This window comes from Hyaloscypha bicolor (genome assembly GCF_002865645.1).
Source record: "Hyaloscypha bicolor E unplaced genomic scaffold K444scaffold_17, whole genome shotgun sequence".
Taxonomy (NCBI): Eukaryota; Fungi; Ascomycota; class Leotiomycetes; order Helotiales; family Hyaloscyphaceae; genus Hyaloscypha; species Hyaloscypha bicolor.
This window is the reverse complement of record NW_020194519.1, coordinates 1,429,616-1,454,569: the sequence shown is the minus strand read 5'-3', so window position 1 is coordinate 1,454,569 and position 24,954 is coordinate 1,429,616. Positions and strand designations below refer to the sequence as shown.

The 24,954-nt window shown below is 49.0% G+C and overlaps 14 protein-coding genes across 14 annotated transcripts; 8 read left to right on the top strand and 6 right to left on the bottom strand.

Moving 5' to 3' along the window:
• Positions 1-51: 51 nt before the first annotated feature.
• Positions 52-902, top strand: K444DRAFT_209276 (uncharacterized protein). The gene has a single exon (XM_024871071.1). It carries the CDS (start codon positions 287-289, stop codon positions 854-856), a length of 570 nt encoding a protein of 189 aa, XP_024741836.1. The 5' UTR covers positions 52-286; the 3' UTR covers positions 857-902.
• K444DRAFT_608610 (uncharacterized protein) lies at positions 864-2,410 on the top strand. The gene is made up of 4 exons (XM_024879419.1): positions 864-1,268; positions 1,323-1,484; positions 1,537-1,815; positions 1,867-2,410. Exons 1-4 carry the CDS (start codon positions 898-900, stop codon positions 2,198-2,200), a joined length of 1,146 nt encoding a protein of 381 aa, XP_024741835.1. The 5' UTR covers positions 864-897; the 3' UTR covers positions 2,201-2,410.
• Positions 2,411-2,445: 35 nt separating this feature from the next.
• K444DRAFT_554342 (pseudouridine synthase) lies at positions 2,446-6,325 on the top strand. Its single transcript, XM_024876646.1, has 4 exons — positions 2,446-2,779; positions 3,026-3,119; positions 3,205-3,276; positions 3,327-6,325. Exons 1-4 carry the CDS (start codon positions 2,538-2,540, stop codon positions 6,048-6,050), a joined length of 3,132 nt encoding a protein of 1,043 aa, XP_024741834.1. The 5' UTR covers positions 2,446-2,537; the 3' UTR covers positions 6,051-6,325.
• A 285-nt stretch (positions 6,326-6,610) lies between these two features.
• Positions 6,611-7,322, bottom strand: K444DRAFT_209257 (uncharacterized protein). Its single transcript, XM_024871070.1, has one exon. It carries the CDS (start codon positions 7,007-7,009, stop codon positions 6,641-6,643), a length of 369 nt encoding a protein of 122 aa, XP_024741833.1. The 5' UTR covers positions 7,010-7,322; the 3' UTR covers positions 6,611-6,640.
• On the bottom strand, positions 7,313-8,395 carry K444DRAFT_582495 (cysteine dioxygenase type I). The gene is made up of 3 exons (XM_024877798.1): positions 7,935-8,395; positions 7,635-7,884; positions 7,313-7,584 (listed from the first exon to the last, which is right to left on the bottom strand). Exons 1-3 carry the CDS (start codon positions 8,202-8,204, stop codon positions 7,457-7,459), a joined length of 648 nt encoding a protein of 215 aa, XP_024741832.1. The 5' UTR covers positions 8,205-8,395; the 3' UTR covers positions 7,313-7,456.
• Positions 8,396-8,555: 160 nt separating this feature from the next.
• On the top strand, positions 8,556-9,063 carry K444DRAFT_520130 (FKBP-like protein; the record flags this gene model as incomplete). The annotated part of the gene is made up of 3 exons (XM_024874020.1): positions 8,556-8,705; positions 8,757-8,859; positions 8,909-9,063. The coding sequence occupies 3 exons, from the start codon at positions 8,556-8,558 to the stop codon at positions 9,061-9,063; spliced, it is 408 nt and encodes a 135-aa protein (XP_024741831.1).
• Positions 9,064-9,288: 225 nt separating this feature from the next.
• Positions 9,289-10,034, bottom strand: K444DRAFT_625554 (L30e-like protein; the record flags this gene model as incomplete). Its single annotated transcript, XM_024882541.1, has 3 exons — positions 9,289-9,642; positions 9,736-9,846; positions 10,032-10,034. The coding sequence occupies 3 exons, from the start codon at positions 10,032-10,034 to the stop codon at positions 9,289-9,291; spliced, it is 468 nt and encodes a 155-aa protein (XP_024741830.1).
• Positions 10,035-10,574: 540 nt separating this feature from the next.
• K444DRAFT_625553 (putative 40S ribosomal protein S22) lies at positions 10,575-11,350 on the top strand (the record flags this gene model as incomplete). The annotated part of the gene is made up of 4 exons (XM_024882540.1): positions 10,575-10,595; positions 10,741-10,852; positions 11,040-11,109; positions 11,161-11,350. The coding sequence occupies 4 exons, from the start codon at positions 10,575-10,577 to the stop codon at positions 11,348-11,350; spliced, it is 393 nt and encodes a 130-aa protein (XP_024741829.1).
• An 891-nt stretch (positions 11,351-12,241) lies between these two features.
• Positions 12,242-14,664, top strand: K444DRAFT_608602 (glycosyltransferase family 90 protein). The gene is made up of 2 exons (XM_024879418.1): positions 12,242-14,344; positions 14,409-14,664. Exons 1-2 carry the CDS (start codon positions 12,429-12,431, stop codon positions 14,458-14,460), a joined length of 1,968 nt encoding a protein of 655 aa, XP_024741828.1. The 5' UTR covers positions 12,242-12,428; the 3' UTR covers positions 14,461-14,664.
• A 304-nt stretch (positions 14,665-14,968) lies between these two features.
• Positions 14,969-16,316, bottom strand: K444DRAFT_497118 (Paf1-domain-containing protein; the record flags this gene model as incomplete). The annotated part of the gene is made up of 2 exons (XM_024873295.1): positions 14,969-15,999; positions 16,055-16,316. Coding segments are annotated over 2 exons (1,293 nt in total), but the record flags the coding sequence as incomplete, so codon positions are not given.
• A 246-nt stretch (positions 16,317-16,562) lies between these two features.
• On the bottom strand, positions 16,563-17,967 carry K444DRAFT_582482 (RER1 protein). Its single transcript, XM_024877797.1, has 4 exons — positions 17,755-17,967; positions 17,556-17,673; positions 17,198-17,497; positions 16,563-17,145 (listed from the first exon to the last, which is right to left on the bottom strand). The coding sequence occupies exons 1-4, from the start codon at positions 17,821-17,823 to the stop codon at positions 17,060-17,062; spliced, it is 573 nt and encodes a 190-aa protein (XP_024741826.1). The 5' UTR covers positions 17,824-17,967; the 3' UTR covers positions 16,563-17,059.
• A 161-nt stretch (positions 17,968-18,128) lies between these two features.
• Positions 18,129-19,286, top strand: K444DRAFT_608600 (ClpP/crotonase). Its single transcript, XM_024879417.1, has 2 exons — positions 18,129-18,410; positions 18,488-19,286. The coding sequence occupies exons 1-2, from the start codon at positions 18,260-18,262 to the stop codon at positions 19,216-19,218; spliced, it is 882 nt and encodes a 293-aa protein (XP_024741825.1). The 5' UTR covers positions 18,129-18,259; the 3' UTR covers positions 19,219-19,286.
• Positions 19,287-19,580: 294 nt separating this feature from the next.
• On the bottom strand, positions 19,581-21,415 carry K444DRAFT_582476 (alpha/beta-hydrolase; the record flags this gene model as incomplete). Its single annotated transcript, XM_024877796.1, has 2 exons — positions 21,147-21,415; positions 19,581-21,096 (listed from the first exon to the last, which is right to left on the bottom strand). Coding segments are annotated over exons 1-2 (1,707 nt in total), but the record flags the coding sequence as incomplete, so codon positions are not given.
• Positions 21,416-21,543: 128 nt separating this feature from the next.
• Positions 21,544-24,553, top strand: K444DRAFT_554315 (uncharacterized protein). The gene is made up of 4 exons (XM_024876645.1): positions 21,544-21,770; positions 21,854-22,175; positions 22,226-23,942; positions 23,991-24,553. Exons 2-4 carry the CDS (start codon positions 21,859-21,861, stop codon positions 24,165-24,167), a joined length of 2,211 nt encoding a protein of 736 aa, XP_024741823.1. The 5' UTR covers positions 21,544-21,770; positions 21,854-21,858; the 3' UTR covers positions 24,168-24,553.
• Positions 24,554-24,954: the final 401 nt, after the last annotated feature.

Sequence of the window (24,954 nt, the reverse complement as noted above, 5' to 3'; positions counted from 1 at the left end):
GAAACACAAATGACACAGTCAACTCAATTACTCCATCGCTCTTCAGGGTGTTTTTCTCGAATTGGAAACAAAGCAAATTTGAAGAAGTTGATTGCTCGCAGTTTCTTGGAATAATCAAGCTGCACCTGCCTTGAGATTGGTAAAACTACTGCATCGGGGCCGCACCTTCCCTCAGTCACTCACATCCGCCCTCAGCGCCAAACTTCGGAACTCAACAACTTTCCATTTTACCCACACGGAGCCGGACGCTTGCGCAACCACCTTGAAACCTGCAGCGTTCCTCGAAATGGGGTCGAATGACAAATATGAGAAGCACCTCCCAGCCTTTTCACCACCGGTCTTTCATGACCCGTTCGCCAGTATCGAAGGCGGTGTCGGCAGCTTGAGCATCAAATCAGATGCCAACAGAACTCTTGTCTCACCGATTGCCACTTCTACTATCTCCGTTCAATGTACCAACTTCGATGGGGAGAATGATTCGACGGCTGCCAGCTGCATAACCACAACATCTCCCCCCTATTCGATATCTCGGGATGTTTCGCCCACGAAGTATTCGCCTGCAAAAAACGATGAAGAGAGCGGTACTGCTCCTTCAATGCCCTTGTATTCAAGGGACAATGAAGAGTTCCTTTTCCCATCTGCAGAGCTGGGCTTCTTGGACATAGACCGACCCGGAAGCCCTTCCTCTTGTGAATCACCAAATTCCTTCGATCCTAATGTCACACCTCGTCCCTGTTCCAGTATCGGGGATCATGATCACGATGCAAGCTTTGATGGATGGGCAGACCTTCCCAAGAGCTATGGGGCGAGACTTTGTAAGTACTTCCGATATTTCCCCGCCGACCTGGGACATTGACCCAAACAGCTCCGATACCTTTCACAACTTCACCAACCTCAATGACCAGATCTACTTCTATTGCAGCCTCGGTGGAATCCTACAGATCAACTCAAAGCACCGACGATGACTGGAATATTGAGACACTTAGAGAATTGACGGATGTTGTACGCGAGGCCTTGCAGCTGGGGTCTCTTCCCAGCGCACCTTTAGAAATCCTGTCCGAAATACTCAAAGCGCTCTTATTCGATGAACAATCCAAGAGTACTGCAGTCGGCCTAGATTTGATAGCAATGACATATTTCGACAAGACTCTTGACGCTATATTGTCCCAAACGACCAAGAATATAGCAATCTCAGAAGCGAGCATTCAGGAGATCTTCTCACGCGCAACTTCTCTCCAACATAAGTGGCAGCAAAGGTTCAAGGAAGAGTAGGTTTTGATTGTTCCCCGAGTTCGGGTACATCCAATGTTAACTTCAAGCAGGTACTTCTCGATTGATTACATTCGAATCAAGGACATAAGAGAAGGAGCGCTCCGCGATGTGACATTGAACGTGGAGGATTGGAAGAATGACAAGATTTGGTTGGTTGCACGCAATGAGCCCGTTTCACACCACCAAGGTGACGTCGGCTTCGAAGTTGGAAGGTATACCATCCACTCTACCACTCAAAGGCAGAACATTGACCGATCAACCTAGCTGGTGGTTAAATATAGCCTGCGCGTTCCGTGATGGCATTGTTGGAGGAACGGATGAGAAGGCAACAAAAGGGCCGTACAATGTTACCGCGCTGCCATTGCTCACGGGGGAAGAAGTCGAAGGCCCAACGCTGAACATGTATGAATACACCAAAAGAGGTACAAGTAAAGAGATGCCCTTCAGTATATTAGGGAATCGTGGGGGTCCGATCAGAATTTTGCGAGGGCATGCTCTGAAAAGCAAATTCGCACCGAAGATCGGTGTTCGATACGACGGATTGTAGGTTTCTTCCCCAAAAGCCGCAGAACGTCTCGCGTTGACCAGGTCAAGGCATGTTGTCAAACAATACGGCCACAAACTCGTCGACCAGAATAACAATATCTACCAATGTAGGCTCGTTCTAGAGAGAGCCACCGGGCAGAAGCCAATCAACGATATCATTCTGCCTCTGACGCCTTCGCAAATGGATGATTGGGCCCTATACATTCGGATTGTTGGAGAGCAGATTCGAGCTGGTCAGGGGGATGTGGCATATAGTGAGTGGAGAGAGTTCCTGGATGCGCAACGCATGGCCAAGGAGGAATATATACAAAAGAAGGCTCTCGAAGCCAGCTTTCCAAGGTACAAGTTGATCACAAGGAAGAGGATCATGTCCCAAGACTAATTGGGCAGGTATGGCTTTGGTTTTGCAGTGGTTTACTGGATTGAGGTTGTTGAAATTCAGGGGCTGGGTCAACCTCGGTATATGTATTATCACGGTGGCGTGGCGTGGGTGGCGTCGGTGGCATTACATGACTCGGCAAAGGAGTGCACGGTGATTTTTAGTCTTCACTAGCGGCCGCATCATTGTAGCCGAGTTTTTATAACACTGGAGGTCTTTCTTCTAACTCATCGAACATCGTGTGTCCTTCCAAATTGAAAACGGTGCGTTTGATATGAACGCAACGCACTTTTGAATACCGGGGCGAGTTCTATGTGGGACTGGACTAGCTAAACCCAAAATGGATAAGCCCGATTTTGACAATGGGGTCGCGGGCCCGCCAACAAAAAGACTAAAAATCTCAATTGAGACTCCTTCCACCATCACGACAACGCAACCTGTCAAACCCGCCAAAATGGACGATCGAAAGACCCACCTGGCTATCGTTGACAGTGGCTTTCAGCCTGAGCGTGAATCTGAAGTTGGAATCCTTTGTTTCGTGAACGACGCCAACCCCGGTTTCTCTGGAACTCTGAAGCAACGGTACGTGTCTGGCTGCTACTGTCTTTCTCCCGTCATCTTGGAAGCTTGCAGCATTCAATCTCTGCTTCTTGACGTGGTTCTCCTCTCTTCCAATGTGGGAGCCAAGATGGGATGGGTGTTGTTCCTCACACTTGGGTGGCTGCCATCACCTTCGTCTCTCCCAACCTGGGATAGCGTGATTGGACATCATTCTTTCAATCTTTCACCAAATAACTCTACAACATGCTCTTGCTGATGCCAGTATAGATACACTGACTTTATGGTCAATGAAATCATGCCTGATGGCACTGTGGTTCACCTTACCAATGACAAAGCACTCTCGTTCAAGGCTGCGGCAAAGGTAAGCCTTGTCTGCTCTTTACCTCTACTGTCATTTCAGTCCCGCGCGCCAGCTTCAAAAGTCTACTCAACTGATGTCATAGCAGAATACAACTAAGGACGTTGCCCAAGAGGCTAAGGTTGCTGTCTTATCAGCTACTATCGATGCTCCCTCTGGCGTGAGTCTTTGCAAAGTTTGGGAATGAAAACATCCGCTGACATTTCATAGGCTGCATCGATCTCAAATAAGACAACCTCTTCCACAGTCATCAAGCTCGATGAGAACGTGAAACCCACAACAAAGGCTGAGGCCAATTCCGGTTCCATGGCACATAACAATATTAAGCCAGAAGAGAGCATCGCAGCTATTTCCTGGCAGGTCATCGCTGAAGCTAAATCAGTAGCGGCAGCCACAGACATCGAAACTACCAACAACGCTGATACGGAGCAAGCATTTGTTGTTTCATCCGCGGATCGAGAGATCCTGACGAGCTACTTTGGCGCTGCTCTGATGGATGAAATCATCCAATTTCATGGAAAGGTCCTCTCGAAGCCTAACGCTAAGCCGGCAGTCTTTGGGCATCTTCTCTCAAACCCGATCGCTGACAAGAGTGTCCGAGGTCGATTACACCAGGATGTCCGCCGCATTTTCGACTCTCATCTTGAGACGCAAATGATGAATGAGGGCGCCATCAAGATTACCGCTGCACCGAAAGCTGCTAAGCGTCAAGATGGCACAATTCAGCCACAAAACCATCGCAATCAGAGTTACAGTGGTCAAACAAAAGGCAAGGTTGGCTGGGATGAGCTTGGTGGCCAGCATCTGCACTTCTCACTCTATAAGGAGAATAAGGATACTATGGAGGTTATATCATTCATCTCAACCCGCCTTCACGTAAAGCCGAAAGACTTCGCTTTTGCTGGAACCAAGGATCGACGAGCTGCGACAGTTCAACGCGTGAGCGTCTTCCGTCAAAACGCGAGCAATCTTGCCAGACTTAACGGTGATCTTCGAAATGCCAGAATCGGTAACTTCAAGCATGAGAAGCATAAGCTGGAGCTTGGTGAGCTTGCTGGCAACGAGTTCGTCATTACTTTACGAGACTGCCACTTCGGTGACGATTCTGACCTGGCTGATTCGGATAGAGTTGAGTACGCGAATAGAGTTATTGGTCTCGCGGTCATGCATTTGCAGGAGCATGGCTTCATCAATTATTATGGCCTCCAACGATTTGGCACCTACAGCATTGGCACTGACGACATCGGTAAGAAGATCCTCCAAGGAGACTTCAAAGGCGCAGTGGACGGGATCCTTGCATTCAGCGGGGAGGCGTTGGAATGCGCTCTGAACCCTTTCCTTGATCCCTTGGAGTTCCCGTGCAGCAGAGATGATGTTGCTCGCGCCCATGCGATCCATCTCTTCAAGACGACCGGCAAATCGAGTCAGGCGTTGGAAAAGCTTCCCCGGAAGTTCTCCGCTGAATCTGCTATCATTCGACACTTGGGCAACTCAAGAACTTCTAACGACAATCTCGGGGCTCTTATGGCGATCAGCCGGAATTTGAGGACTATGTACGTCCATGCCTACCAATCTTTGGTGTGGAACCATGTCGCAAGCGAGCGCTGGACCCGCTACGGTAGCAAGGTTATCGAGGGCGATCTTGTCATTGTTGATACCCAAGGTGTCAAGGAGGCTTTAAAGGATGAGGTCGACGAGAACGGTGAGATTGTTATCCATGCGGCTGGTGATGATATTGCCGTTACTCACGATGACCTCTACGAGCGCGCTCGAGCCCTGACTGCAGAGGAGACCCGGAGTGGCAAATACACAATCTTCGACATCGTCCTGCCAACCCCTGGTTACGACATGGATTATCCTCTTAACGACATCGGTGATTACTACAAGACATTTATGGCTAGCGAACAGGGTGGCGGGCTCGATCCTGCGGACATGCGCCGAAGCCAGAAGGATTTCAGCCTCAGCGGCAACTACAGAAAGCTGATGGCTAAGGTCAACAACTTGAGCTTCGAGGTGAAGTCGTATCAGGAGGAGCTCGAGCAGCTTGTCGAGACTGATCTGGAGAAGCTCGATAAGTCCAAGCCAAAGAGCCAACAGAAGCCCACCCAAAATGACCGCAATCAAAATGGACACAACACTGGTGCTCAAAACAATCACGGCGGGCGAGGCGGCAACCGTGGAGGATCTCGCGGTAATTGGGGCAGTCAGATTCAGTATCGAGGCAGTGCGCGTCAAGAAGCCGAACGCAACAAGGCCATCTATGCCGGCTCAGCTCAGCTCAATGCTTGGCAGAAACTTCCGGGAAAGTTAGCTGCTGAGGATAAAGCCGCGGCGGCCATTGCAGAGGTTCAAAGGGAGGCTCAGATGCACATCGATCCCGCTACCATCAAGCAACCTGTCATCAAGGATACCTGGATTCAAACCTCTGCGGAGAATGAAGGTCGTCGAACTGGTTTCAGATCAACTGTGATCATTCCAGGAGTTGATGGCGCAGCTGACAAGGAGGATTCCGATGGCGATGTCGCAGCCAAGAAGGATGCCATCGTCAAAACTGCCATGGGCGTCGATAACACACAGAGTGCCTCCACCGAGCCTGCCAAAATTATTGAGTCAACCTCCGTTAAGACAGGCCACAAGAAAATCGCCAGCGATTCGACCACGTTCTCGGACTCCGATGGTGGTGTCAAGCTATCTCCGCAAAAGCCAGCTCCGAAGCGTTCCGCGGAGGACATGTCCAACACAATGGAGACGGTTCCAGAAGCCCATTCCACCGATGAGCTTGTAGTTGACCCTCATGATCTCGTCGAATCTAGACTCGCGGTCGTTGTCAAGTTCCGTCTCGGTTCCAGCCAATACGCGACTATGGCGTTGCGTGAGCTGATGAAGGCTGGGGGAGTCAAGACCTACAAGCCAGACTTCAGCGGTCGTAGATAAGTGGTCTACATAGAGTCCTTGTTCATATCATGAAGATGATTACGAACGACGAGTTATGACAGCATTGGGTGGCGTTCAGATGGAGTTATGAGAAATGCATGCATAAGGACACGATAAGTAGTTTGCCCGTGTTTGTCTCTCGAAGCTTTTGAGGAGATGGTCCTAGCGAGCGAAATATAGTATTCGCAATACTCCTCTTTCAACAAACATGTGTACCTGGTAACCCCCCAAAACAAGAAGGTAAATAAATACAAACCTGACATATCTTCTAACCGAAACTCCATTGCGAACTCTCTTTTCAGAACATGAGGTACGAAAGGCATCTAAGCCTGCGAACGCTGACGCTAGACAGCTAACCGCTTTAGCGTTCACTTGCCCTTGTGCCCTCGGCGGTAACACCAGCAGCCTCCTCTGCTCTTCTCCTCACATGACCTTCGAACTCCTGTTGCTCCCTAAAGACGCGCATGATCTCGATATACTCAGGGTCAATCGTCTTAAGCAGCTTTTCATCACGCTGCTTCAACATGTAGTTTTGAATCCACTTCTCCGCCTCTTCTTTTTCCTTGTTCTTTTCTTCTTGCTTCTTCACATCAGCATCGGTGGTGGGGGCGGGTGCGGTAGCCTTCTCTTTCCCCTTCAGAGCCTTTTCTTGAATCGGCAGGAGTGTCTGGAAGGGTTGCTTCGGGAGTAGCTTCAAAACTGGGAGACGGCATGGCGAGAATTTTCTCGACGGTGGTGGGGAGGAAGTGACTGGTGTCTGGGGGTGGGCCATAGTTGGAAGGACCTGCCTCGCCTTTGCTGGGTGCCAGATCAAAGTGCATCACCTCGGGCTTCTCACTTCTGAGGTCGTTTTGGGAGTTGGTGGTGGGTGTTTTGGGGACGAGTACGACGGTAGAGGCGACCATTTCGACGGATGAGTGCTGGTGCCTACGAGAAGAGCGGTCGAGGGAGTGGAACATGGATATATACGGGGAAAATTTTTGAAGACGCAGCGAGGGAAGGAGGGAGAGTTTGAGATTCTATGTCAGAAGGTATAAGCTAGAATTGCATCCAAATCTTCGACTGAGCGAGCTTGAATGTGGCGTAGTATAGAACTCAAGGAACGATTATTCAGGTGACATATTGGTAACCAGGAGTTTATGGAGGCACACTTTCAGTGTGCGAGCATGAATAGGGTATAGTGTAGGGTTCGAGGACATTATTCAGGTGACATATTTGACAGGTCGAGCATGACTTGTTTTAGTTATCTAAAGTCTAGTCTAACAAGATTGGCTCGCGCCTCTATCGTATCCCGAACGCCTTTCCCATGTAATGCCGATTTCAGCATGCCCAAATCTAATCTAAAACGTAGTGATATCCTAAGATTCGTTAAATTGAGCTAGCTGTTTTTCCTGATCATCGAAATTCTATGATTCTGATTCTACCTTCCGTCCAAACATAGAGAAGAAATTGCTTTGCGTGATATGCGACCTCTTTCCAGTCTGCTCATTGAAAATGTTGCATCCAAATCGTGCTGCATTAGGTGGCGTGTAGACTAGATGTCACCATCAGCTCGGTCCTAAGCCAGGAAAAGAAGGCACTTACGATGCAAGCTCACAGCAACGTTCACAGGATCGGGGTTCGAGATCTTGTGCAATCCAAGTTCATCAGCCATGTAGGTGACTTGGCCGTCTCGGTAAACTGTCTCTTTAATAATTGCAGGTGGCGTGGCATTGTTTCTTGGGAAGTCAAATCGGGTCTCTTTGAGAGTGCCCTTGAGGACTTTCATTAAGCAGTGTGCATCAGCATGATCATGTACTGGGCTACCCTTCCCTGGGGACCATACAAGAACGAGCTACTTCATATGATTAGTTGGTGTTCATTTAATCAACGACCCAGGCTTACGAGGTTACTCTTCCCATTGCCCTCATCGACTAAGTTCCGCGTGTAACCGCGACTGAAGTCAGGGAAAGCGTACTTGGCCCAGTCTTTCTCGTTTGAGATATATTCTTCCATGAGTATTTGTAGCTTCTGCACATCGACGTCTTCGGAATTAAGACCTGATGAAGGTCCGAGGATTCTGGACAGGTCTGAGACGAGTCTGCGGAATGCGTCGAGAGGCTCTGTCACTCTTGTACAAGATCCTATGGCATCCTGAGCTATTGAAGGAGCCATGATTGAAGTATGAAGTTTGACAAAGAAGGTTCTTTGGAGGCAGGAAAAATTTGTTTCAAATTTTTAGGACCATGAATTGAGATGGCGTTTGAAAGTAGAAAGAAGCCTTGCTTTTATATGAAGTGAATGTACAAAATCATATAATATGTAAAACAACAACAGTCACGCGAAGTTGGACAAACTGTTTACAGAATATAAATAAAAGTGACTCCGAGGTTTGTTCTTTGTAGTTGAATCTCGGGAGATTGTCCCGCCTTCGGCGTTTTATTAGTGGGGCTGCTTCCTGCCCCTCCATTTCAACCCCTCATTCACGACATTCTTCGCAGATCTTCGGCATACAACCTTCATACAATGCCACCGAAGGGCAAAGGCGCAGATAAGGGGAAGTCGGCAGATAAGGGAGGTGCGGCGAAAGGAAAGGGGAAGGGAAAGGCCGAGGACAAAGAAGAGAAAGGCGGGAAGGTCAAGGGCGCACAGCAGATCAATATTCGACACATTTTGGTATAACTACCTCGATGAGGATGAGATGATGGAACTCTGACAAGCTCTCAGACCGAGAAGCATGCCAAGAAAGAAGAAGCTCTCGAAAAATTAAAGGGCGGGGCAAAGTTTGACGAAGTGGCAAAGGAGTTTTCCGAGGACAAAGCCAGAGCTGGTAAGTTTTCTTGCAGATTTGGATTCTGCGTGTTAATGTTCCAATCCAGGTGGCGCATTGGGATGGAAGACGAGAGGCGACTTGGACCCTACATTCGAGGAGGCGGCTTTCAACCTTGAGGCCAGCACTCTGGCAAACCCGAAATACGTGGAAGTCAAGACTGGATTTGGGTATCATATCGTAATGGTTGAAGGCCGGAAATAGGGTCTGGCTGGCAAAAGTTTGTGGAGCCTGGCGTGTGGGATCTCACCAAGGTCGAAATATATCATGCCTCCTTTCTCACATGCAGTACCCTGGATTCATGCCCATATGCTAATTCAATTGCCCCCGTATCATGCATCCTAAGTAGAGTACATCGGAAGGAAACCCACAGCAATGGCCAGATGTCTATCCGCCAGAAACAAACTCCTTTGACCAACCCATTTGTCTTTATTGCTCAGTCTGGAAGTAGTTGAGAAGGATGGATCGTTCTTGAGACTCCTCACCCCAATCCTTGACGACAACGCAAGAGCAGTTGACAACCTTGCGTGCGTTTCCCTCGCGGTCCAACACACACAAACCAGCCCACTCGCCCAATTGCTTTCCGTCCGGAACCTTGATCAAGGGGATCTTGTGCTCGGAGCACAGCGCAACAACCAACTTCTTGTATGCCTCCTCCTCGCATGCTTCGTTGAGAATGCAAACATGTGCTTGGCGACGATCCAGTGCTTTGGATGCTTCTCTGTAGTAGGATGTTAGTGGATTGAAATGACGGATTGGAAGCAATCGACTTTCCTTAAGCCTCTGGCCAGGCCGTCATGCATTAAAGCAAGCTTGAGAACGCCTCGCAATGCATCGAGAACAGACATTTGACCTAAAGATCGTCAGGAACCGTACAACAGAGTATCGCAAGTAGCAGCAGGTGGCACCTTTGGATGCGGCATCTCCAGAGACTTCGACTTCGTCGGCTTCGGCCACCACGGGGGACGTTGGTTCTTCTCCGTCAGACTGTGGTACAATTTGTCAGCTCACGACATCTCCAAAGGCCTGATCAGAGAAGGTGTTGTGCTGGGGTTATGTGAAGCTCGAGGTATTCGATGGCAAATCTTGGTGGAAGTTTGTGGCGCGAATTGAGACACTCAAGTCCGCTAAAAAGCTGGGTAATAAGAAGGGGGGTTGATATCTTAACTCACCATCTTGATTGTTGTGATATCGTGAGATCCTCGAAAGAACTTTGGTGTATGAATTTGGAGGAGGCAGACCTTGGATGCGCAGCTATTTGTGTGTGTAGAAAAATAAGCGAGTCGGGACACAGACTTTGATCACGTGTACCACACTGCGAGAACATTCATCTCGAAAATCCGCCAAAAGTTCTCAACCACGAACAACTTTCCCCACGAAGACCAACAACGCGTAACTCGAGGTACGTATTGTCCCAAGGAGTGATCGATCAATCCGAGAGACCTTCATGATAGGCAGAGGGAGAAATCGGCATCTACTCAATATGCGACTGCGATGCGAGGGTAGAGAAAATTCCAGACAATGCCATCACAGCAACAGACAAACGCGAAAACAGCAATTGAAAGATGCCGACACTTCTCCTCTCTTTCCGACGAGCTGAAGAACCCTCTTGTCAATCATGAGGGCACTCTCCATGCTCAGAGCCCATGAAGGCTGACGCAGCTCCTCCAGATACCTCTTTTCCATTCACGAACTGAGAATCTCACTCCGCAACCATGGTTAAGACTTCAGTTCTCGTGAGTATTCCCCATTTATTCATCTCTTTCGCATATCTTGCAGGCTGTTTGCTCTCGAAATGTATCTTGAAAGTACCTTATCTCCTGGAAGATCTTGTCTTCAAAATCTCATCTTCAAAGCAATACTGACTCGGTCTGGATTTAGAACGATGCGCTCAATGCCATCAACAACGCCGAGAAGTCTGGAAAGCGACAGGTTCTGATCCGACCCTCCTCCAAGGTCATCGTCAAGTTTCTCAGCGTCATGCAGAAGCACGGTATGTTTCTCACAACTTTAATATTCATATCCATTCGGCATGATAACTAGATGACGGTCTCAATTCAACACGACCATAGTCCTTTAAGTTGCCGATATATCATTTGCGAGGATCTTACACGTTCTCTGAATTCCCTCCTGACGTTACACGTTTAATCTTTCGCAACATACTGACATTGTCTCTCCAGGATACATTGGTGAATTCGAAGAAGTTGATGACCACCGATCTGGCAAGATTGTCATCCAACTGAACGGCCGGTAAGAATTGATGGCTTCCCCCGTGCGGAATATATACTGATCCGACCATAGCCTCAACAAGACTGGTGTCATCTCCCCACGATACAACGTCCGCCTCACCGATCTCGAGAAGTGGGTTGTCAAGCTTCTACCGTCCCGTCAATTCGGATACATGGTTCTCACAACCTCGGCCGGTATCATGGACCACGAGGAGGCAAGACGCAAGCACGTTGCTGGCAAGATCATCGGGTTCTTCTACTAGATTGCGTTAGGAGGTGGCGTATGGAGTACCATGAGCATGTACCTATCTAGAGCTGGACTTGGAGTAAGATCCAAAGTATCTGGTAGTTGATACCCCAATTTCGTTCTTGCTTTGTGCATGATTCGAGATTCCTTCGCGAGAGGAATAGATAGCTCTACATCAAAAGTCAATTGATCTCATGAACTCGCCAAAACTTTCGCCAAAGTGATTGATATAGTCCTTCAAACTTGTTTTGTTTTCTCTCGAGATACTCAAGACGAAATGTTTTAATGTGAAGACATGGAAGCTCTTACTGGTTTGGAAATACGTCCCTACCATTCCTTGAGCAAGACGAACTTCTTCGGGGGAAGTACTGCAGTTTCCTTTGCGAAATTCCGACGTACAAGGCGGCTAATGAGATTGAGGAGAACAGAAGGAATTTAATGGGTAAGGAACATGATGCGATGAAAATGTTTCAGGGTAAATAGTTGATTCGAGAAACTGAAATGGTATGGATGAATTGTCAGCTGGAACGGAGGGATCTTGTTTTGCTATACGATTTGGCGCCAGTCTTTGATAGCTCTTGAAAAGGGAAGAGGGAACCTTGTGTGGACTTCTCAAAGGATTTAAGATGCAATCTTACCTTCCAGAATGAGTCAATGACCAATATTATCATTTGTAAGTGAGGGTCTGGACACAACCTGTGGCCGCTGTGGCCCTTATTTGAAGTAGAAATCAACGATACCTTTGCCTAACAACTTGTTCTCGAACGTGGCCCAGATATTGAAACACGAAGTACTACGTAACATTTCCTCCGAAGATCAGATGAAATAAAGTTTACGCCAAGAGCCCGTGACAGGTGCCGTCGTTTTCAGAAGGCACTGACGAGTACTACCAAGCACCAACTGCCACGCACCGTTCCATGCTAAATCTCTCGCCAGGAGACCTTCAGAACGCTTTCTCGAGACCTCCTTTCCATCTCGAAGTTGTCAACCAGCTCGCATGCACCTAACCGAGACATCTTCAGGAGGCATGCCGGAAGCCGCCGACAAGGATCATTTCTGACAGGGGCCAATTGATCCGATCCGATCCCGTCGAAATGTCTGGCCACGCAAGGCGACGCTCGAGTTCGAGCGTGCAATATCAACACCGCCGCGTCTACGAGTACGATTACAGCTGCCCATATATGGGAGATAATGAAAAGTCGAAGATATCCTCAATCACCACGCTGCTCATGAGAATGAGGAGAAGGATGCGATCTCGACAATTCCTCCTGCTGATTGGCCTGCTCACCTTCGTTGGGTTCACGGTATTCTACTTGCGACCACCTCCTGTAATTGAACGGGTACCTCCCGGGACGATACAACGGCCGCCGAAGAAGGAGACACTTGTTGCACAACCTCCTACGCCCTACTCTGTGAAAAAAGGCAAACCGCAGGCCGGGACCGGGCATCCAGTATGGCAGCTTATAAAGGAGGCAGAGCAAGACTTCGAGAAGAAGTTGGAGAGTCAGTCGAAATCTTTGGTAGAGGCAGTTGCAGAATACCGGCGGCGATACGGCATACATCCTCCCCCGAACTTCGACAAGTGGTACGAGTTTGCAAAGGCGAAGAAGGTTCAGATGATTGACGAATATGATTCGATACATCATTCCTTGCGACCATTCTGGGGGCTGAAGCCGTCAACAATAAGGAGCCGGGCACAAGAAGCTTTGGGGTTTGACCCGAATAACCTGATTGGAGTCCTGATAAGAAAGAGGGAGATCGTGAAGATCGCTGGTGGAGGGGACTGGCAGATGGAAGCTACACAGGGCATGATGAAGGATTTCCTGAAATATCTGCCCGACATGGACCTCTGCTTCAATATTCACGACGAACCGCGCGTAGTTATGCCGTATGATGATCTATCAAGGCTGGTTGCCAAGGCAAACGACGTTACTATGCCAGCAGCCGCGGCTGCTGTGAAGCCTAGGAATTCGTGGTCCGACAGGCCAAAAGATCTCAATGATGGGCAAAGGTTCAAAGACGTGAAAACGACCCGTTTTAATGTGTTTGCACACCAACCTACCTGGACCAACTCGAAGATGTCATGCCCACCAGACAGTCCTGCCAGGTCACTCGAAGACGGCCTCAAGGAAGACAACTTTGGTAGCTACGCATTGGGCGAATTAGGATTTATTTACAACAAAACGGCTTTCTCTGACATCTGTCAGTCTCCTTCCTTCAGCGAGACATTTGGATTTTTTGACCGGCCTAACGCCTTCAATGTCGTTCACGACCTGTTCCCTGTCTTCTCCCAATCGAAGATTTCCTCGTACTCCGACATTTTATATCCTTCTCCCTGGTACTGGTACGGCAAAGTCCCCTACGAGGAAGAAGCCGACATGGAATGGAGGGTCAAAGAAGACAAGATCTGGTGGCGGGGTTCCACGACGGGAGGATTCAGCAGAGACGGAGGCTGGAGACGTCAACACCGCCAGCGGATTGTGCAAAAGGTCAACGGAGCCGAAAAAGCCAAGATTCTCATCAACCGAGGAGAATCAGACCAGGATGAAGACTGGCAAGTCAAAGAGGTTCCACGGAGCGATTACAAGGAAATCTTTGATATTTTCTTCTCTCATGTTGGGCAGTGTGATGAGACCGATTGTGCTGCTCAGAAGGAATTCTTCGATATCAAGGAGACGGCAAAGCAGCAGGATGCGTGGAAGTACAAGTACCTACTTGATATTGACGGGAATGCCTTCAGTGGGAGATTTTATGCGTTTTTGAAGAGTAGAAGTTTGGTGTACAAGATGGCGGTTTTTAGGGAGTGGCATGAGGAGTGGATTAGACCTTGGGTACATTATATCCCGTTGAGTTTACGGGGTGATGAGTGGGTGGAAGCTGTGAGGTGGTTTGCGGGAGAGTCGACCGGGAAGAAGGAGGCGGAACGGTTGGCTCTTCAGGGGAGGGAGTGGGCGAACAAAGTGTTGAGGAATGAGGATTTGGAAGTGTGGTTTTTCAGGTTACTTTTAGAGTGAGTCCTGCTTTGATGAAGAATAAAAGCTTCTCAAATTCGACATTACTAACGAGTATCATAGGTATGGCCGGTTGGTAGACGATGACAGGGAGTCTATAGGGTATTCAGCATGATGGTATTTAGTACGAGGGATTGTATTGTATAACATGAGTGATGCATTGGTCTTCACTGGCATAAGGGAAGGGGGGGCCTGGAGTTCATATGGGGAAACGGGGTTTATGTTCGTGATAGATATGTAGGATTAATATACCCTGTGGTTCGTTCCAAACTTGTATTTGGATTACCGAATAATTTTAACAATAAAGGTCAATGTCCCAAAGCAAGTCAAGAATTAGGCGGGGCCAGGTCTACCACAAAAGATCTGGCATATAAAAAATGCTCGGAAGATTGGCAAATTGGATCCACTTTCGTTTAGTACGGAAAACGTGGGAGGCAAGTGATGCGTATCAAAAATAATTTTGCTTGCCATGCCTTTCGCTGTTCTACAGTTCCGAAGATGACGCCTTGCTATGCTCCCTAAACCTTTCTTCTCCCGAATTGCCCTAATTTCCCCAAACCTCATTGACTCTCCACATCATTTCTTTGTTCCGTCGTCCCATCCGCTTGACCCGCGTCTCCCCCCTCCTCCTCCACCTCGTGCCCGAACGGCTCCGTCCGATACACATCTCTCTGACCCTTCAGATCCTCAAACGGTTCGTCGACCCTCATATCCAGGAAATCCGTCTGTCTCTTCGGTTCCTCCTGCGCGAACCTCCTCCGCGCATCGATATTCTTCTGTCTCTGAGGCCGGATACCGCTCTTTTGCACAATGGGATAATAGTACGCTCCTTTCTGCCTTAGTCCATCCTTGCCATCATGAACAGCGATGATGACTTCCTCGTACTTCTCAGCCGCCGAGCCTGTAGCGAATGCGCTCTCATAGGCGCGTACCCGCTTGAAGCGGATACAACCATCTCCAGCACCATTCTTCTGCGTATATATCTCCTCGGAATCTTTCTCTGGATCCAGGGCGTCGAATTTGCGTTTGAATGCCAACGCCTCGGACTGCGTGTCGGTCATGAAGAATTCGTACTCAATGGTGTTGTCTGGTGGTGGGTAGCGTTCCGGGTCTTTGTTATAGAGTTCTGCTGCTGCCGCTTTCGCGGCTTCTTCTTCTTCTGTCACATCCATGGGCTTCAGTAAGCTATTTTCCAGGCGGATGTCGTAAGTTGTGCTGGGTGGGACGGGGTTGGTCATGAATTTTATGGTTACGTAGCCGCCGGCGTCGGGGAAAGAGTCGAGATCAGGGAGAAGGGGGTTGGCGTCGAGGAGCTTGACATTGCGTTTCGTTGGATGGCGGACTTGGTTCGGATTCTTGAGGTAGTTTGCTGCTATTTGGAAGCTCTTCACTGCTTGGCTTTTGATGTATTCTGGTGAATCCTTGTCAATATTCCCCGGCGCTCTCTTGGCGCGATTCCCGGTGTTGTCGATCAAGGATCTTGATGTTGTAGATTCGAAGCGTGATTTGGAGGTATAGGACGAAATGTATTCAGTACGCCGCAGGAAGGACACCCCAGAATCCGAGAATTTCGGCTTGCCGAGTGTTGATAAAGGTCGAAGAAGGGCGCGATCATGAGGGTGAGGTTGCGGAGGATGCAATGGAGCTTGGATAGCTAGAAGTTGAACCTGAGCATTTGCGCCTGGACGTAAGAAATGTGCTTCACTTACAACTCTCATCGCCATCGAAGATACCTGGCATTCCCACCAAATCTAATGGCATACCAAGCTCGGCATCAGCTTCAATATTTAGTGGCTGATCTCGCGCGAGCCGCGATGCAAAGCCAGGCGTTGTGTATTGTCCGCTCGCAAGGCCAGTATTGGGGATGTCGAGGAGCTTCGGGGGGTTGGGCGGTGGTGGTAAGGCATTGGAGTATCGTATTCTAGCAATATAATCCTGATGGATCATACGCTGCGACGAGGAAGACGCCATGGTGTCGTTGACAAAGCGATTGTGACTCGGGAGTGTGTGTTGACTTGGGCTCAATATTTTGGGTCGTTGCGTTTTCAAGCAATGGCTAGCGCGGTTTTGACGAGGCTGAAGTGGAGTCGCCAAAACTCCTCATTCTTCCTCAAGTTTTGTGCTGAATTTCGTGTGCTCCTGCTTAAGTTAAGATCTTGTCATTTGTTTATTGGTAGCGGCGAAATTGGAGCATAAACCGATGGAATGAGATGAGCACCTTCATTGATTACAGCAAAGAGACTAGACAGTAACCATTTGAAAACTTTGAACACATGCCACAAGAATTGGGGCAAGAAGGAGAAACTCATATTTCCAAAAGCTCCGAAGTGCTCTCAGGAACAACAACAATCAAAGCCACACCACCAAGAACTCACCCACACCTCTCAAGAAATGCCGCAGCCACTAATACATCTCAATTCAACGTTTATCATAAAATATCACCGATGCCAGAGGACGGGGCCAAATAGCTCCGATTGTACCATATTCTATCTTTTGTCAAGCGTCTAGCCCGACCCCAACCTTTATGCCCACAGACCCTAAGTATAGAGAGACAGAGAAGGCATTATTAAAAAGGCACTATAGTCTCTCTTCATGCAGCTCTCTACATGAAAACATACGACATTTTTGTACAACTGATGATTCCTCATCAATACCGTTACCAAATCATCAAGCTGCCTCCCTCCCTCTCTTTTAGTAAAGAAAAATCCATCCAGCTAAGAGCTATTCTTGTTGTACTTTGTCTTTCCGATCGAGAATGGGACGTATCGGTACTTGATCATATGTTGGATCTGTCTCCTCACTACTCTGCATTAGCATGTCCCTCAACCTCCACTCTTGACCAGGGAACGTACTTGTCAAAGCAAACAGAATCAACCAATAAACTACCAAAACCGGCCAGAAAACTGGGACATCGAAGATCGAGAACCAAGTGCATACAAAGCCAATAGTAATAGCTCTCGTGGCCGAGTACCAGAACTTGAACTCTGGGAGGCGGCGGATGAAGGGACGGAACTCCTCGTCTTGTTTCGTAGGGAGGCCGCCGGCAGAGCCGTCTTCCATCTCGGTGTCTATGGCTTCGTTCGAGGGGTCGAATTTGGGTTGCAGGAATGCGAGGAAGAGGTTCAGGAGGTAGATTCCCAGCGAGTATGCCACTATTTCCAACATTAACAATTCTTGCTTCTGGAGAAATAGGGAGAAGAGAGAGCGTACCGATGTACCATCCTTGCGCGACGAATATTCTCAAGAAGAAAATCATGAGGAGCCCAACGGTTCCCATCCATCTGTACGGAACATATGGAGTCGATTTGTCCAGCCATGCTTGATATTGCTATTCCCATCCATTGTCAGTCCAAATTCATCTCTGAACCTCTTATGAATCCTCGAGTCGATAACATCAAGCAAGACTTACTCGTTGAAGCCTCGAGGTATGCGCGCTCACAGCCGCAAAAGGGGTCTGCTCAGGCTCCATTGAATCCATCTTTCCCACTCTTCTTTCTCTCAACACGAAGATACCTTTCGAATAGTATCGCAAAGGAGCAAAAGCTTCGCAGATGGTGATTTCGAGAATTGTTGGCGGTGGCGCAAAGGGGTTGGAGGGCCTCGTATTAAGGTTGAATCGACACGCTGGTCCGTCCAGATTTGGCTGTCGAAAATGAAGTAGGGACGGCCCTTCTTTTTGCCGTAGCGCTGATCTCCACGTGATAGAAAGCAGGGGTTCGGCAAGGGCAGCACCTGCCGAGTTCGCATTGCGTCGGCAAGTCGGATGTTAACTGATGATGGTGGGTTGATCTTTCTGCATGTTTCTGACTTGGGAGCTGGTTTTTCCATTGACTCGACATTTCCTTCCTTCTTTTAATAAGTGCACCAAGTGAGGATCTGAATTGAGCAGAAATTTACAGTTAAAAAGAGTAAAGATGGCTATTTTCATGAGTATGAGGCCAATTGCCTCTCGATTCAGAGCTTCAACTTCTGCTCTTCCTGCCATAGCTCGTACTTACTCTGCCTGGTCAGTGAAATCCTACGACTTCATTCAAACGACGGAGCCACGGCCAGGAGTAGGGCAAAGTAGACCGCCCTCCATTTCCCCAATTCCTCTTCTCTCGTCTCCCTCCCTTTGAATACAAGCACTAACAATAACTTAGTAACTCTCAACCGCCCCAAAGCCCTCAACGCCATCTCCACGCCCCTCATCGACGAACTTAATCACGCCCTCCAAGCCTTCGACCAAAGCCCAGATATCTCTGCAATTCTCCTCACCGGCAGCCAGAAAGCGTTCGCCGCAGGTGCAGACATCAAAGAAATGAGCACCCTCACCTTCTCCGAAGCCTACACAACCTCCTTCATAGAATCTTGGTCTCAACTAACCACCACCATCAAAAAACCCATAATTGCCGCCGTCTCAGGCCACGCACTCGGCGGAGGCTGCGAACTAGCACTTATGTGTGATGTCCTGTATTGCACGGAAACAGCGAATTTTGGACAGCCGGAGATTAAGTTGGGCACGATTCCCGGTGCGGGAGGAAGTCAGAGACTGACGAGGGCGATTGGGAAGGCGAGGGCGATGGAGCTGATTTTGACGGGGAAGAGCTTTAGTGGGAAGGAGGCTTTTGAGTGGGGTGTTGCGGCCAGAACGTTCCCTACTTGGGAGGAGTTGATTGAGGGGAGTTTGGCGACGGCGGAAACGATTGCGGGGTATAGTAAAGTGGCGGTTATGGCTGCTAAGGAGGTGGTGAATAAGAGTCAAGATCTGCCATTGAGAGATGGGGTGGAGTATGAGAGGAGGGTTTTCCATAGTTTGTTTGGCAGTGAGGATCAGAAGATTGGGATGAAGGCTTTTGCGGAGAAGAAGAAAGCTGAGTGGGTCCACAAGTAGGGAAAGTGCTGTAAAAGCGGTATCATTGTTTGTAAATTGCTAGATGCATTTATGCTAAACTCCCTGGCTCCAAACCCGACCTGAAACGCCCGTTGTGTGCTCCGTCCGACGACTGGATGTTATCTCCCTCTATTTCCTAAATACAGTCTAGATTTCTTCTCTCCATTCATAATTCGTTGACCATTCTTTGCAGAATCCTAACCAGCTCCTTCTCACACAATGCGAGTTGTGGCTAGGTGGGGGACTCGGTGTCGAGGTTGAAGTTGGCATAGCCGGTGCTGAGGTTATGCTATGGGATTGCGTAGTGGTAGTAGTGTCTTTGCATCCCCAGATATATCCCGGTGTACTGCAAGTGGGAGTACTTGAAGGGATTGAGGCTAGCGATGTTGAAGCTAGATCATTGCAACCGAACCATCCAGGCGTCTTGCAAGTCTCCGTTGAAGTTGGAGTACCGGTGCTTGTAGGAGGCTTGGTCGTAGTCGTCGTTTCATCGTTGCAGCCAAACCATCCTGGAGTCTTGCAAGTCGAAGTGGTAGTTGTGGTGGTCGTGGTGGTCGTTGAGGTGACAAGACTCGTCTTTGTAGTCTCGTCCAAGCATCCCCACCATCCAGGAGTCTGGCATGTCGACGTTCGCGTTCTAGTCTTCGTAGAGGAAGACGATGTTGAGGTCGAGGATTGAGTCTTGTTGCCAGTAACTTCTTTCCAGAGCGGGCAGTCATAGCATTCCGGTGTAAATTTACACTCCGGCGCTTGCACCCATTTCTTGATCACGTTTTCAATAACGTAGATAATCTTGTGGGTGATGACTGAGACCCTTGTTCCATTCGTATTGACGACATCCCACACACATTCTCTTCCGCTGTGGCAAGCACTTTCAAGTGCGTAGCCAGCATAGGAACAGGATGCTGTAGCTCCATTACAGGTCCCCATATAGATGGGATCTGCGTTATGGCCGAAGTGATAAGCGCCTGTAAATTCTCGTTGCGCAGGTTTATCCGGATTTACCCCTGGCGGTACAGGAAGACCAAGTCGGGTTGCTGGTAGAGCATCGGGGACTGCCTGAAACGTGAGGGCGGGTACTCCATAAGTAAGGCCTATCATAGCGCTGACGGAACCTCCAAGAGAATGACCAGCCATCCATACATTGGAATGCGGATATAGGGCCGTGACGTTGTTGTATAAATGCCTGGCAGCCGCGTAATATCGATCCTCTTTCTTCAGACTGTGCTTCAGACAACTTATATTGCAGGTATATGTGCCTTGGGCACAATCGCAGACTTGGCGATATAAGTAATTTCCTTGTTGACCACAGCAGCAGCTGAAGAACAGGTTGTCGTTCTCTTTGTCGTTTGTGGTGGTTCCATCTCCATCCCAGATGGCAAGGGTCGTTCCTTTGACCCCGATGACAATGGTTGAATTGGTCTCGTCGGCGTATAAGTATCCTCGGAGGCCATTACCATCCCATCCAAAGCCATAGTCATCGGTTCTGTTGTAACCTCCGTTGACATCCTTCCAGTCCCCCTCGTTCGGAACCGGTACGTAGGCATTTGCTGCCATTTGAGCAAACGTTAAGATTGTTTCAACATGCGATACATCAGGGCCATCCACTTCGTCCATAGACCAAGCATCCAGTTGTGATGTCCATACTCCGGGATACTCTCGGGCCGCAGCCACCAGGGGATCGACGACTGATGGATGGCGGTCCTTTAATCGATGTATTTTCATCAGGTTGCTTCGTGCCAGCAACGGCTTCGGTGCCTCCTCTATAAGCCCCCAATCTGATTCTATCCATAGTGGTGATTCGTCCTTTGAAATGTCGTGCCTTCTGTGGACAGCGGGGCGGTCGAGGTCTCCATGGAGGAAAACATGTCGTAATGTCTGCATCTTAAAGTTAGCACACAACTACAAACAGATATGTTCAAACTTACAAAGGAGTGTTCCTTGCCTGAAGAAGTCGGGACGTTGGGTTGTGGAAGCAGTGGTGGGAGTATGGGGTCGGGCTGTTGTTGACGTGTGGAGGCAGCAATCGGACTTGATAAGGCAAGGAAAGAAAGTAGCAGTCGAGCAGTGACTCTACCCGCAGAAGTACACTCGGGATGTGGTTTCCGGTGCAGCGGCATGTTCAAAACAAAGTGTGAAAATAGTTGAAGAGAAATGGAGGGAGAGGGAGAGAATGATTGTACTCCGCATGCATGCACCATCAGAGGCGCTGCGTCACATGTCTTGAGGCACAGGGATCGCGGATCTTTTAACGAATCGCTGGAGGACCAGATCTACACGGTGACTAAATATACGCAGCCTTTGTCGAACCGCGTCATCCCAACTGCCAGACTCAAGCTCGACTCAGCTGCTCTTCGGTATCCACGGAACATATCACAGAATCAATGCTCTCCTCGTGGATGACCCCTGGGCTGGTGGCGATGTAATAGTTGTTTCCTTCCTCTCCACATCTCATTTCCTTGCAACACCTTCGTTTACCCACCCGACTTGATCCTCTGAGAGTTTCAGGCACATACAAGTTCATGCGTCATCTTTGGCCAAGAGCTCATAAGGTAAAGACATCCCTTCAACTCTTCTCTCAATATCCATTCCACAATGCAGGCAATATCTAATAACAGAATGTGCGCTCTGCCAGATTTCATGGCATCTGCAAACGCAAGAAAGACCGACAGCCAACGCCCTCGTCCATTACATTTATCCAAGAGCTTCACCCGAACCGAACCACCAAGTCCGGACCGTCTGACACGAGCGAGCACGATACAGAATGGAGTGATACCGGAGAAAGTTATGGCCAATGTCTCGAGGGAAAATACGAAGCCTCGAGCTCAACCGGATACATTCCAGACTCACGAGGAGGAGGAGGACGAAGATGACACAGGGACACCGATAGAGGGGTCGGGGAAGCTCCCCGATAACTTTGATGAGCTACCAGTAGAGCTTGCGAGTTTGAGTGATACGTCAGTATATTTTTGAAACCGAATAATTACAGTTGCTGAGTCTTCTCTAGTTTCATAGACTCCCTGTCAGCGAAAGTACACCCCACACCACCCTCTGTCGACAAGCTGTCCGGTTTGTTCCAGGACTTTTATGCAATCGCTGCTACTCATATCAGCACCCATATCTCTGCCTTATCCTCACGGCAGCACCGGGAGAGTTCGCCGGCGCCCTCTGTTTCATCACTCTCGTCGACGGCAAGCAAATTAAGGGCAAAGGCGGTTTCGATTAGTAGCAAGGATCGACCAAAGGGTCCACCTGAGAGGAGAGATTCTGATCAGCAGATGTTGACCGCTGAAGAAATAGCTGGTAGGAAACGAGCACGGAAAGTTCTTGAGCACAAGAGGGTAGCTTTAGAAGAAGCTGTTGAAAGGAGAGTTTGTGAGCGCATATACGAACGCATATGGAGACATAGGAGCACACAGGATGAAGCACAAGACGAGAAGTTACGGTCGAAGACAATGGCCTTGTCTGTGGTGGGCATTGGTTTGGCAGATTTAGGAGTGGATGTGGGTCAAGAGGCCAGTGCAGACCCAGATGCTGTAGAGAATAAGGAAAAGGAGGTTCGCCAATGGCTTGAAGGGGCCAGGGAAGAGCTGTTCGCCATGAATAAGGAGAAATATCCTCTCGGGAAGCTTCAACACCTAAAGGCCGCCCACAGGTGTATCGTCGATACCTTGGCCCACTTCCACCCATCCTCATCGGCGGACGAGATCATGCCCATGTTGATCTACACACTCATTACGTCTCGGCCGGAAGGGATTGATGTGATCAGCAACTTATACTTTATCCAGAGATTTCGAAACGAAAGCAAGATTGACGGGGAAGCCGCGTACTGTTTGACGAACCTAGAAGCAGCGATCACTTTCCTTGAAACAGTTGACCTTGCAAGTCTTCGAGCAGATGAGGTGCCATCTGGACCACCAAAACCAAGCACTCCAAGATTGGAGAAGCCAGATCCAATGGTTCTGCCACTCACCCCTTCGGGACCAGCAACTCTTGAAGTTAGCGACATAAATGCGAGCCCAACGCTCACCAAAGCCGAGCCATCGCCCCCTGGCCTTCGCCCTTCGACTCAAACCCACAGTCGGCGACTCAGCGACATGTTCCAACCACCAGCCGTTCTGGGTGCCGCTGGAGATGCGGTCCTCAACGGCGCAGATCAAGGGTTCAAGACCATTGGCAGCAGTCTTGGCGAGAGTTACAAGTTCCTCCTAGGAAAGCTTCAACAACGTCAAGATGAGACTACGGGGGAAAAGACCGAGATCATTGTCCCCAAAACCCTCGATGATGCTCGAAAATTAATCAGCACACCTCCTCCCGAAGATGATGGATCTGCTAGTGGTGGCAGCTCTCTCAACACCCCCGAGCCAAGTGTGAGAAATCGCAGCGACTCGGGTGCAAAGCCGGTTGACAATGTCCTGAGTATGATCAGTGGGCGAGGATTGGCTCGAGATAGGAGCTCGGACAGCATTCGAAGCTCTGGAAGCAACAAGAAAGTTGCCTTTCAAGAAGGAGAGAAGTCTCCTTCTCCACTTCACCCACTAGCAGCTCCCTCAGCAAACCCTGCTATTGTGGAGTCAATGCGGAATCTTGGAAACTCTCTCAATCCTATGAATAGGATTGCGGGAATGGGCATGATGCGTGGCTTTGGGCGTACCACGCCTACTTCTACACCAGTGACACCCAAACCGCCGATACCGGATGGTGGTGTCGCTGACTTGACTTCGGTAAGCCCCCTACTTGCACTTACAAGTACTCCAAGCTGACAGCTCTAGACATTCCCCGAACTAGCACCAGCCCTACCACCCAAAGAAATACCCAAGATCGCACCACCGATCAAGAAGTTCATGGAATTGCAAAATCCGGGTGACCTGAAGATCAACGAGGTTCTAGAGTTGCTGAGAGATTATAGACGGCTGGCCGGGGCGTTGAAGGACATGGATGCTGTTTAATTACGTAGCTGGTTTTGGGATGGCATGCGTGGCGGCATTTGATGGCGTTTTGGAGGGGTGCTGGCATCTTTTAAGGGTACACGGCTTTGGGAAATACAAACCGAGCAGGGAGGAATGCTCCTGCTAGATGAAATCACACTACGGTCTGTTAAACCAGCTAAAATCATACAGTAAACGTGAAGGATGCAAATTTTGAGCGAACGAAGACACCGAGGAGAGATGCAAGGAGAGTCCGTTCCAAGTTGCGTGTGATTCGAAATCTAATCACCGTCCATATCCCCAAAGAAGCCGGGATGTGCCTGGATCTTTAACCAACAAGAATTTAAATCATATGGGCCGTTAAATCTTGTAAATACGAGGGTGTAGTCCTCTTCTCTCTCGGAGACCTCTAGCCCAACCCTTTTATTACATAAAATCGCGGGCTGCTGGACCTCTTGTCTGCTCCGGATCTTTCTCAACATCCACCTCTATCTTCAGACTCTAAACAGAAATCACCCATTCTTGCACAGGAATTGTTACACGTTGACGGTATTGACAGCAAAGCTGTCCTTGACAACCAGAAAGAGAGGGACGAAATCGAAAGTACAGATATGCGACCCCCCATAATCGCCAGAAGATTCAAGCTATTGTCACATTGAACAACTTCGTAAAAATCATAGTAGTAGAGACGTACCTAACCACCCTCCTTTATATGCATATTCCTCATTGCTCTTCTCACCTGGTGTCGTTCGTCCCCCATTTCTTAAAAATCCGTCACCCATTTACTGAGACCTTGGTCACAAAGATG

What these genes read in the sequence shown, in the direction of transcription:
- K444DRAFT_209276 (XM_024871071.1), top strand. Translation starts at nt 287, where the DNA reads ATGGGGTCGAATGACAAATATGAGAAGCACCTCCCAGCCTTTTCACCA.
- K444DRAFT_608610 (XM_024879419.1), top strand. Translation starts at nt 898, where the DNA reads ATGACCAGATCTACTTCTATTGCAGCCTCGGTGGAATCCTACAGATCA. An exon ending in CAGCAAAGGTTCAAGGAAGA is followed by an intron (nt 1,269 to 1,322) that starts GTAGGTTTTGAT and finishes AACTTCAAGCAG; the next exon opens with GTACTTCTCGATTGATTACA. An exon ending in GTCGGCTTCGAAGTTGGAAG is followed by an intron (nt 1,485 to 1,536) that starts GTATACCATCCA and finishes CGATCAACCTAG; the next exon opens with CTGGTGGTTAAATATAGCCT.
- K444DRAFT_554342 (XM_024876646.1), top strand. Translation starts at nt 2,538, where the DNA reads ATGGATAAGCCCGATTTTGACAATGGGGTCGCGGGCCCGCCAACAAAA. An exon ending in TCTGGAACTCTGAAGCAACG is followed by an intron (nt 2,780 to 3,025) that starts GTACGTGTCTGG and finishes ATGCCAGTATAG; the next exon opens with ATACACTGACTTTATGGTCA. An exon ending in CTATCGATGCTCCCTCTGGC is followed by an intron (nt 3,277 to 3,326) that starts GTGAGTCTTTGC and finishes GACATTTCATAG; the next exon opens with GCTGCATCGATCTCAAATAA.
- K444DRAFT_209257 (XM_024871070.1), bottom strand. Translation starts at nt 7,009, where the DNA reads ATGTTCCACTCCCTCGACCGCTCTTCTCGTAGGCACCAGCACTCATCC.
- K444DRAFT_582495 (XM_024877798.1), bottom strand. Translation starts at nt 8,204, where the DNA reads ATGGCTCCTTCAATAGCTCAGGATGCCATAGGATCTTGTACAAGAGTG. An exon ending in GCAATGGGAAGAGTAACCTC is followed by an intron (nt 7,885 to 7,934) that starts GTAAGCCTGGGT and finishes CATATGAAGTAG; the next exon opens with CTCGTTCTTGTATGGTCCCC. An exon ending in CGTTGCTGTGAGCTTGCATC is followed by an intron (nt 7,585 to 7,634) that starts GTAAGTGCCTTC and finishes GGTGACATCTAG; the next exon opens with TCTACACGCCACCTAATGCA.
- K444DRAFT_608602 (XM_024879418.1), top strand. Translation starts at nt 12,429, where the DNA reads ATGTCTGGCCACGCAAGGCGACGCTCGAGTTCGAGCGTGCAATATCAA. An exon ending in TTTTTCAGGTTACTTTTAGA is followed by an intron (nt 14,345 to 14,408) that starts GTGAGTCCTGCT and finishes CGAGTATCATAG; the next exon opens with GTATGGCCGGTTGGTAGACG.
- K444DRAFT_582482 (XM_024877797.1), bottom strand. Translation starts at nt 17,823, where the DNA reads ATGGATTCAATGGAGCCTGAGCAGACCCCTTTTGCGGCTGTGAGCGCG. An exon ending in ATACCTCGAGGCTTCAACGA is followed by an intron (nt 17,674 to 17,754) that starts GTAAGTCTTGCT and finishes GGATGGGAATAG; the next exon opens with CAATATCAAGCATGGCTGGA. An exon ending in CGCGCAAGGATGGTACATCG is followed by an intron (nt 17,498 to 17,555) that starts GTACGCTCTCTC and finishes TGTTGGAAATAG; the next exon opens with TGGCATACTCGCTGGGAATC.
- K444DRAFT_608600 (XM_024879417.1), top strand. Translation starts at nt 18,260, where the DNA reads ATGGCTATTTTCATGAGTATGAGGCCAATTGCCTCTCGATTCAGAGCT. An exon ending in ACGGCCAGGAGTAGGGCAAA is followed by an intron (nt 18,411 to 18,487) that starts GTAGACCGCCCT and finishes ACAATAACTTAG; the next exon opens with TAACTCTCAACCGCCCCAAA.
- K444DRAFT_554315 (XM_024876645.1), top strand. Translation starts at nt 21,859, where the DNA reads ATGGCATCTGCAAACGCAAGAAAGACCGACAGCCAACGCCCTCGTCCA. An exon ending in CTTGCGAGTTTGAGTGATAC is followed by an intron (nt 22,176 to 22,225) that starts GTCAGTATATTT and finishes AGTCTTCTCTAG; the next exon opens with TTTCATAGACTCCCTGTCAG. An exon ending in GTGTCGCTGACTTGACTTCG is followed by an intron (nt 23,943 to 23,990) that starts GTAAGCCCCCTA and finishes TGACAGCTCTAG; the next exon opens with ACATTCCCCGAACTAGCACC.